At 40.0% G+C, this 11,100-nt stretch overlaps 1 protein-coding gene across 1 annotated transcript in view; it reads right to left on the bottom strand.

The window, feature by feature from the left end:
• The window catches only part of KIAA0825 (KIAA0825 ortholog), a 365,931-nt gene that overhangs the window by 212,909 nt on the left and 141,922 nt on the right, over positions 1–11,100 (bottom strand). Inside the window, exon 14 of the mRNA XM_014543966.1 lies at positions 7,623–7,762. Within this exon, the coding sequence (XP_014399452.1) occupies positions 7,623–7,762 (140 nt within the window). The remainder of the gene's footprint in view (positions 1–7,622; positions 7,763–11,100) is intronic.

The following is an 11,100-nucleotide window of genomic DNA, read 5'->3' on the forward strand; positions in this document are numbered from 1 at the left end:
GCCCTGCTCTGAGCCCGACCAGGGGCTGCACCTAGGGATTGGGCCTGCCCTCTGCCACCCAGGAGCAGGCCTAAGCCAGCAGGGTGTTATCTCCTGAGGGGTCCCAGACAGCGAGAGGGCACAGACCGGGGCTGAGGGACCCCCCTCCCCACCCTCCTGAGTGCACAAATTTTTGTGCACCGGGCCTCTAGTCCTATATAATAAAAGCCTAATATGCTAAGTGTCCGGTTGTCTGATCAGCCGTTCGACCAATCAAAACGTAATATGCTAATGATATGCTAAGGCTGCTCAACTGCTCACTATGACATGCACTGACCACAGGGGGCAGATGTGCCGACCAGTAGGTGAGCTTGCTGCTGGGGTCCAGCCAATTGAGACTGAGCGAGATGGGCCAGACACCCCCTGGAGCTCTCCCACAGTCCCTCCCCAGCTGGCCAACCTCCCACATCCCTCTCTGGCCCCGATAGTGCATCAGTGGGGTCCCTTGCAATCGGGCTGAGGGACCACCCCCCAGGTGCATGAATTTTGTGCACTGGGCCTCTAGTATATAATAAGAATCATGAAACCAATTAGAAAGAATATATATATGCACCTCTATGTTCATAGCAGCATTATTTACTATAGCTAAGATCTGGAAACAGCCCAAGTGCCCATCAGTAGATGAGTGGATTAAAAAAATGTGATACAATTACACAATGGAATACTATCCGGCTATAAAAAAAAGGAGCTCTTACCCTTTAAGACACCATGGATGGACCTGGAGATTATTATGCTAAGCAAAATAAACCAGTCAGAGAAAGACAAATATCACATGATCTCACTCATATGTGAAATCTAATGAACAAAATAAACTGATGAACAAAATAGGTCCAGAGGCATGGATACATGTTACATACTGGTAGGTGGCAGAGGGGGGCGGGATGAGAAGAGATTAACCAAAGAACATCTACAAATATATTCATAACCCATGAACATGGGGTGAGACAGGGGCTGGGTGAAGGGGAGTCAAGGGGAGAGGGGAAATGGAGGACATCTGTAATACTGTCAACAACAACAACAACAACAACAACAACAAAACCAAAAACAAAAGAAAAAAAACAGAGTGTTGTAACTGACTTTCTTATTTATCATTAGAGGTGAGAATTCAGGTTTTCTGACTGACCGCCAAAATCCATCTCCTTTTAACTTGTTCCTAAGCACTTCCATTTGCTGAGTTGGACAGCCTATTTTGTTTTTGTTTTTTTAACATGAAGACTAAATATTTGAAGACGGCTATCTTGCCTCCTCTAGTCTTTTCTTCTCCAAGTTAGACATACCTAGTTTATTTAAGCGAGGTATGGCCTCATTTCTATTTAATATCTTTATCACTTTTCTCTGTGTTGACTCTTAAGTGGGCAATATCCCTGTAAACACTTTGTGCCAAGAAAGACAATGATACTGCAGACAATGCCTGATGACCACTAAGCATGGGTGGACTAATTGGACCAAATTCTGCAGCTGCAGCCCTAAAGAGTAAGAGGTGAGTTTTGAGGTAAAGCTCTTTCAAAGGGAAATCCTTTCTGTAGGAAGAGACCAAGCCTATCTGTTTAGCGCAGTGGTTCTCAACCTTCTGGCCCTTTAAATACAGTTCCTCATGTTGTGACCCAACCATAAAATTATTTTCGTTGCTACTTCATAACTGTAATGTTGCTACTGTTATGAATCGTAATGTAAATATCTGATATGCAGGATGGTCTTAGGCAACCCCTGTGAAAGGGTCGTTCGACCGCCAAAGGGGTCGCGACCCACAGGCTGAGAATCGCTGGTTTAGTGGAATGTCTGCCCAGGCCTTGGAAGAGAAGGGAAAGGTCCATGCTGGGATGTGTGCAGGCCTCCTCTCCAAGTGACCACACTGCAGAGAAGTGAGAAAGCCACCTGGGAGCCTGGGTGCTGCACAATTCTCTAGAACAAGGGTTGGCAACTATAGCCCAGTCAACAAATCCAGCCTGCCACCCGCTTTTTTTATGGCCCACAGCTAAGAACGGTTCTTAGATGGTTAAAATGCATTAGAAATATAATATGCTTTGAGACATGCAAAAACCATGTGAATTCAAATTTCAGTGTCCATAAATAAAGTTCAGATAGAATACAGCTGATGGGTCTTGAGACATGCTACTGCAAAATATGGTGGGTGAGAAGATTCTAGACCCCCCCTACACAATATTTCAAGAGTTCTGCACATGGGAAGAATTTGTTACATATATGGGACAGTTGAAAGGTCATTGGTGCTGGAGCAGCTGCCTTTTTCCTGAAGACATTTCTGAGGGACATTGCTGATATAAAGATACACATCTAGCATGCACAACCTAGACGGCAATGTGCATGAGCTGGAGCATGCTAAGCTGGGGCAGCAGGACACAATACGCTGGTCACATCGCCCACGACCAGAGCACCATGGGCATTGCTCCTACCTCAAGGATTAGGGTCCTTATTAGATAAGTAGTGGGCAGCCTTAAAAGGTTTCCAGCAGGGGAGTGACATAATCAGATCTGTATTTGAATAAGACCGTGCTTTCTGACTGCTGTGAATTTCCTGATAAAATGATTTAGAAATAGTCTTAATTGTGTCTTTCTAAAAGTCTTTAATACACTGGAAGGACAAGCCACATACTCAATTCTTTTGCCTTTTATAGAAACAGATACTTTGTTGGATGACCTTGCTACTTAAAAGGGGGTCCAGGGACCAACAGCAGCAGGAGCAGTACACCTGGGAGCTTGTTAGCAATGCAGAATCTCAGGCCCACCTATTGGGTCAGAGTAAATTGTTTCTTTCTAAAAGTCTTTAATACACTGGAAGGACAAGCCACATACTCAATTCTTTTGCCTTTTATAGAAACAGATACTTTGTTGGATGACCTTGCTACTTAAAAGGGGGTCCAGGGACCAACAGCAGCAGGAGCAGTACACCTGGGAGCTTGTTAGCAATGCAGAATCTCAGGCCCACCTATTGGGTCAGAATCCTTTCATTTTAAGCAGCTCCCCCAGGTGGTCTGTTTGTACATACTTGAAAGTCAAGAATACCAAGCTTCATCCATAATATGCCTCTCACAACTCAAAAGATCAGGAAAATATTAACTATAACGTAAGAATTTGAATTTATTCATTTTACGTTAACCACCGCTTGGTAGGGATGGCAGCCCTTTTAGCAAGAATTTTCTGCTGCTCTGTTTCTTGATTAATTTTAGGCACTTTGTTATAAGGTTGAAAGTACAAAATGTACCAACAAAATGATCCATTATAGAGGCTCCTGATAGCTCCCATGAATTGTGCCACCTGCGATTTGGTAAACGTTCTGTGGCCTCTACCTGGCTGCTGCATGGTGTGGTGGGTGGAAGAAGTCTCTGGAAGCCAGTGGTCTGGTTCTCATCTTTCTTTGCCACTTAAGAGCTATGTGACTTAGATAACTGACGTAAGTTCTATGTGTCTCAGTTTCCTCATCTGTAAAATGGAAATGGCCACTGTACCTACTGCACAGAATTGTTGTGAGGATTCAGTGAGTGAACACATTTAAAGCACTTAGAAACAATGTCTGGAATATGTTAAATATTATGTATTTGCTAGTTTGTTGTTATTATATTACAACTGCAAATTACAAGAAGCCAAGAAGTTTTCACTGGAAATCATTCTTGGGGCAATGGGCAAAGAAAAGAATGTTAGTCACACTTCATTCAAATGTCACTAACAGGAAAAGGCCACCTGCTAACAATTGGGAAATTTGCCAAATATTTGTTCCTTTGATGCCACATGTAAGAAACTGCTTAAGCCATGTGGCCTCAGTGAGGCAATTACCAAAACAATTGCCCTGGGTTTTTAAAGTCAGTAATCCACAATAGTGTCTTACAATTTTAAAGTCTTCTATAAACATTTGTAGTAAAGAGATTTTCTCTTTAAATTTAAGGGGGCCCAATTTAAAAATGAAACCAACATTTACCTTCTCATTCCAACTGAACTGTAGCCAACAAATGTTATAAACCACCTACCACGTGAAATCAGTTTATTTTTATCAAGTTTTAGCAGTGTAAGCGTTCCCTCAAAATACTGCATTTACACATGGAATTATTATCTATGGCAAAAACATGATTCTACTTCCTAGGAGCTGCAGCCTATGAAGCATATACTATAAATTAAAATTTCACAATTAAGTTATTTAATTTGGCAATTTTCTGCACCTCATATTACAAGGTAGTTTTTCCATAAATGTTCTGCTGACTCTTTTAAAATAAATAGAAATTCTGATAAATCACTTTCATAGAGCCATCCCAAATGCTACAGATATCACTTTAACTAAAAGATAAACCCCACGTTTTCATCTTTATTGTATGGTTGTCTATCAAAAAATTTTTGTACCTAACAGAATTTAATAACTGTTTAGTGAATAAAGACAACCTTGTTTTAAAATATGTATAATAAAAATCTGCTGAAATCTCTTTATTCTTATTCATGAACCAATTTAACACTAAGTTAAATTTTATCACTTAGACTGAAAAGACACTATTTATAAAGAAAAACTCTCCCATAAAAAATGAAAGCTGATAATTAGGTTGCTTGAAGCATCGAATTCAGCATATTTTATTATAAAATTTTGCTTTCCTAAAAATATGATTAAACTTCTAAATTACCAAATGGTGTTCTGAAATACCCTGAGATTTCTAAACAAATGAAAGAAAATTTCTGCAAAACTATCACAAACTCATTTTTATTACATAATAATTTCCATCGTTGTCTGGTTAACAAGGTTCCAGAGTACATTGTTTCTAACTTAAAGTGACAAGGCTTCCACTAGAACTTAATAAGTCAGTCAATCAATTGATTAGTAAATTCTGTCACTTCATCCTTTTAGTATTTAAAGTAGCTAATGAATTCAATACAAGACAATACCAGAGTGGCTATGTAACCCTAACCAAACACCCAATAGCATTTGTAAAAAATGATGGGTATTTGAGCAGGCTGGGTAAATACACATGTGTACCCTATAAGAACCAAACTGAAGGTGGCCTTATATGGTACCTTTGATAACTGAAGTCTCTCATACACACCAGGAGGTGGATCTAATACTTTTGATAAGTAAATGTGAGATTTATTTGTAGGAAAACATGGTTAAATATTCTTAACTGCAATCATTTTTTCTGTACTTAGTGGCTATATCAGTATAGTGAAAAGGTTTGATCTCAATTGATTTTCCAGGCTGTTCTATATAACTCTATCAATAGGAGACCATTTTTCTTCTGGGACCACACCCACAAGTCTCAACAATTCTATTGGAGTAACTCTCCAGCTGTGTCAGAGACTATCCATGTCATGTAGCCACCTTGTTTTATAGTTTATGTCCTAACTGATCACTGACTGGCCAATTACTGGACTTTCCCTATAAAAGCACTGTTCTAGTTCGAGGAAGAATATAAAAATCTCTGATCGGCCCTGACTTCCTAGCTGGAAAGACCAGTTAAATACACATGTATCAGAGTGTCCTGGTTGATCCAACCTGAGAGCAGACAGATTGCAGTTCTTCCTGATACTCCTAGCCTACTCCAGGATTTAATATGTGTAAGTATTTGTATAGGAAGCAGAGGGCAGAAAGCTCTGGCTGGTTCAAAATCCAGGTCTATCCACCATTTATCTATCAGCTGTCTGTGTCTCTGGGGAAGTAACATTATCTTAATCTCTAATGCCATTATTTTTAACAATAGTATATACTTTATAAGGTTACTAGAGGTCCGGTGCATGAATTCGTGCAGGGGTTGGGGCCAGCCGACCTGCCCTGATTGGGGCCAGGCAGGCCTGGGGGAAGGGGGGGTAGGGGAGGAGATGCAGGAGGTTGGTAGGGCCAGCCGACCTGCCCTGATTGGGGCCAATCAGGTCGGGCAGGCCTGGGGCAAGGGGGGGTAGGGGAGGAGATGCAGGAGGTTGGTAGGCTGGCCCCGCCCCCTGGCCGAACTCCAGTGGAACTCCTGGTCGAGGGGACAACTGGCATATTACCCTTTTATTATATAGGAATGATAAGAACCAAATTAGACAACAAATGTAAAATGCTTAGCACAGTGCCTGACACCTAAACAAGTCAACAATAAATGTTGGCTACTTGAGGAAGCACCTGTCTTTCCTTTAGGGGAGTGGAGTTACAGCCTGAAGCTGAAGAGATGGCTTCCAAGTGAACCTGGGAGGTGTAAGCCCCAAATAGTATTGCTTGGGGTTCTAAGGGAATAAGGTGAGATTCAGGTCATTTCCAAACTTGTGTGTGTGAAAAATAGTGAAGCTTGAGATGCTGTGGTGATACTGACACCACAAATTTTAAGGATTTGAGAGCACCAGGGGAGAAGCAATATCCTCACAAGGGATCAGCAATGAGACACCTCCCCTAAGTGGCTTTTGGGAAGCAAACATCAAGATGGGTGGGAAAGAAAAACATCGGAAACTGGTCCTGAGCAGATCTGAGAAACCAAAAAATTCCCAGAAATGACTGGAGTGATTTGGACAGGGGAATGTTATAGACCTCATTTCTGTACCAACAGGCTGGAAGGGCCTGGTGACATTTGCCTCATTCATATACAAGTACACTAACAATATAAGACAGAATGTGCTAAGAGCAAATAAGAAGCGAAGGTAATGGATACTGTGAAGTGCAAGGAAGAGATCAGTGTGAACTGGAGCCTTAAAACATCTGGAATATCAGCTGGTCCTTGCAGACTGGTGGAAACCAAGCCGTCATGGTGAGTCAATTAGGAAACATGGGTGAGCCAAGTTATACAGGGAACATGTGCCTGGGTCTTTGGGACAATGGCTGAAGTGTGTGTGTGTGTGTGTGTGTGTGTGTGTGTGAGAGAGAGAGAGAGAGAGGGAGAGAGGGAGAGAACAAGAAAATAGTGGGAAACAAGGTTAGAAAACTAGGGTTGGATCATATCTGAATGGCTGAAGGACATGGATTTGGTCCTAGTGATGGGAAACTAGAGAAAAAAACAATTTTGATTTGGGAAACTAGTGACTGAAAGATCAATCTGGCCTCGTGTGGTATAGAAGGAGAAATGTGTAGGGGTATGTGAAAATGGTTAGAAAACTATTCACAGGTGTAGCAGGAGAGCAGTAGGATATAATGTTAGATTGGCATAATATTACTAATCATTTCCTAAAATAGCACTTACAGAGGGAAAAAATCTAATTAAGAGAAATATGGTCTTCGGTTACTCCTCAATTTCCATTCATAATTTTCTCATGATTGTCTCCATGCCCCAATGGATATGGCTTACGCCACAGCTTGCTTGTTTGTAAGTTACATAAGTGCTATTCAAGCGCTGAAATTTCTAGTGTGGTTCTAATGTAATATCTCTCTCTCTCTCTCTCTCTCTCTCTCTCTCTCTCTCTTAGGTCTATATAAAAATATTGTTTTCTCTCATTTAGAGTCCCTGAAAAAATATTTCCAGAGTTTTATAAAGCAATTCAATATTTTGCCCGCTGCTAACCCCACTGACTGTTGATACAGTGCAATTGGTTTACATCCCTCCGCCAACATTCAAGTATGAAAAACATTTCCATTCAACTCAAACAATGACTGGGTTTTTTGAGGACATTTTCATAATTACAAATACTCACTTGAGCTCTTCAGCAAGATTTTCAGCAAAAAACCATCCTGATGCAGTAGAGTTTCCAGAAGCAGGTTCCAATTACAACCTGGCTGGGCTAACAGCAGTTTCAATTGACCCTCAGTTGTCAGTTGTCCAGCTGATGGAGTCCTTTCAAATGCAAGATAAAGATGGAGTAATGAAGTTAATTTATCTATGAAATTAATAGCCTTAAAGTACAGATGTAATGCTAACTCCCTTAAATGTCAATTCCTCCAAGATTACTCGGAAAATGCTTTCATGCTTGCTTACTTTAGGGTTGCTCAGGGAAGGAATACATTTAATCTCAACTAGCTAAAAGCAAATTAACATTTGGTAGCCTGCCAAGTTTAAAACTGATAGAAAATCACCATGCCTATATTTCACAGAACTATGTCTGTTTTAGTTTCATGGAGCAAATAAAAATAATTTATGCATTTATTTAGAATGCATTTATTTGTTCATATACCAACTATATGAGTGCCTACTAGGTGCTATTAACTCCTTTTATTATGCATGGCAAGAAGTTTCAATGGGTTTTGACTGCTTTGTAATTTGTCCTGTACTACGATTGCTGATAAAACTAAAGGAATTCAAAGTTTCTGTCAAGGGTCAACCATAATCTAATTATTTAATATGTAAAGACTTAAGTCAGCGTGCAATTATCAGAACCACTCTAACAATCACACTGCTACCAACTTGGGTAATTGTTTCATCAAAGAGAAATAATTCCAAGGCAAATAAGCTTCTATTTGGGAAATTATCATCAGTGTTGGACAGAAAATCAAAGTCAGGTCTGCCATATCACCACGTTCATTTATTAATGGATCTGCAGGAGATAAGGAAGTAAAGTAGAAACTGAAAATTGATAACATAATTCATGTTTTCCTTCTAAAATCTTAAAGTTTAGATTGGCTAAAGGTCACAACATCTAAAATCAGCTTACAACCACAACAACCAAAAGGCAGGAAATGATCAAACTCAGTTTGGTTGCAGCCATAAGGACTGTGGGAATAAGGTGGCATTGGGAAGAAAAGGTATGATTGGGCAATGTGAGCATGTGAGTAAAAGGACCTAACTTCACAGTGGGGGGAAAAAAGTAGAACAAAGGGTATTGCTGAGAGAAACAATTTATGGGATCTTCTCAACATGAAATTTACGGAGTGGTGAATGGTGAACCATCCAGTTATCCACATAGTCTAAACCATTAGTTTTCGTGCCTGGGCACTGGACCAGCAGTGTGAGCATTACCTGTGAAATTGTAAAAATGAAAATTCCCAGGCCTCATCCCATCTGAATTCTGGAGATGGGTTCCAGAAATGTGTGCTTTAATCAACCCTCTGTAGGAGACTCTGATGTATGCTAAAATTTGAGAACCGCTGTGGTAAGAGGTGCTTTCTGGTGCAAGTTTGTAAGGATAGACCCAGCTGGCATCATCTTTCCTGACTCTGAGCCTTTGTGCCCATTCGGGTCCACTGTGGCTGCCAGCCCTGCGATAGTCCTTTACTTAACTCTACCCATCCTTCAATCTACAGCAAAAATGTTGCTTTCTCTGTAAAGTCTTCACTAAACATTTCTCTCCACAGTGGTCTATCTCACTGTGAATTAAAGCACTTATGACAAATATACACATTTTAGCACTTTTTTATTTAATCAATTAAAACTTTTCTCTATACTAGATTCAAGTCTTGTGAGGACACAAGAATTTGTTTTATACCTCCAAATCTACTAGTGAACCTAGCTGATTGAAAAGTAGGTTCATAAATAGCAAAGCAACTTTTTTTTGATGCTTTGCCAAAAAGCTGGTTTAAGCGAAAGTGAGAGGATCCAAAGATAAAAATGAAGAAGTTTCAAAGCACCTACTCTTTGGCTTGGCTTGGCATTTGGATCATTACACAACCTTATGATGCGCAAAATCCTTCAGCCTGCATCTGAACTTTGGGCCAACTCAGACTTCCCATGTGAGACTCGGATAAACACAACTGGAAATAGGGAAACTCCTTGGACAATTGGTGGGGCAACGTTAGCTATGGAAACTCCTGCTCCGGGTGGGTGGGGAAGAGAGAAGCAGGGAGTTATTTACTTCAACTCTGATGCAGAGGAACCAAGTCCACCAGTTCCGGTGCTCTGAATTACCTGGGTGTTCCCAAATTGGTCTGCCACTTGCAGTAGTTCAAATATGGTAAAAATAAAATATTATAAAGATTCTCAAAGGGAAGAATCCACTAGGAGAGCCCTTCAGATGGAAACACTGAAGCAGATCCTTACAATTGTTGTCCCTATTTCTCTCCTAAATCCCAAGTGCTAACTTCTGGAAACTTGCTTGGGGTTCAGTAGATGAAAAGCAACTAGTTGGTTGTAAGTGATATGTTAAAATGGACTTAGTTTTTGAACATTTCCTACACATTTTATTTGAGTTGAGTGCTGACTTAAGAATACATTTAATGAATTGAAAGATCCAGTTTGATAAAGTCTAGAAAGGGGGGAGGGGGTCTTTGAGAGACAATCTGAAGAAAGAGATTGGAGCCAGATCATAGAGGGCCTCATTCGTGGGGATTGGGGACCCACTGAGGAGTTTAAGGCAGATGAGTTTCCTGATCTGACTGCAGTGTGGAGAATAGATTAGAGGGGTTAGTGTTTATGCGCAGCCCTTTAAACATGTAATAAAGCAAAATAATTTGAGTGTAATTTCATTCCACTGTATTTAAATACCTGGTTATAAATAAAACCTCTCATTTGGCAGATGGGAAGCTGTTTGTTGAAATGTACCTTAATTCGGGGATCTTTCAACTTATCACAGATTTTGAAATGTACAGTAAAATGACTCACTATGAGAAAAAATAAAATATTACAAAGATTCCTCAGTCTCCAAGCTCCGAGTAATAAATGCATTGAGGAGTCTGTGTTGGGCATATGGAGAAGCATATGTTCCCTCATCCTTTGAGCTGGTGGAGCTGTGAAAGTGAGATTAGCCTCACAAAAAAATGACAGAAAGAGGAATTTTATATATATTTATATATGTATCAAATGTGTACATGCTGAATTTTACTATAATACAAAGAAGAGAACCAAAATGTATAAATCCATTGGAATGTATAAATCTTGTATTGGGAGACAGGATGAATTTATGGCTGGGTTATATTAGACTTATACTCTAATAAGTACAACATTTCTAGGGAATGAATTGACCTAAAGAATTTTTCAAATCCAGGTAGTAAGCAGTGATACAATAATGAGATTCAATCATTATTGGTTTATGAAACTAACAAATTACTTTTATAGAAGCATCAAGCAAAATCTTAGCTGTCTACAGGTGTGTTTACTTCACTTGTAATTTCTGCAATTTAAAAATATGTACTCATACTGCAATAGAAAGTTTTTAAAAATCTTAGTTCTATTAGTGCACACTAGCTGAGTTCCCACTGCAAGATGAGAAGCCTTACTGCTCAGATCACATGACCATGGGATCC

This window comes from Myotis brandtii, unplaced genomic scaffold, assembly GCF_000412655.1.
Source record: "Myotis brandtii unplaced genomic scaffold, ASM41265v1 scaffold344, whole genome shotgun sequence".
In the NCBI taxonomy this organism is placed as follows: Eukaryota; Metazoa; Chordata; class Mammalia; order Chiroptera; family Vespertilionidae; genus Myotis; species Myotis brandtii.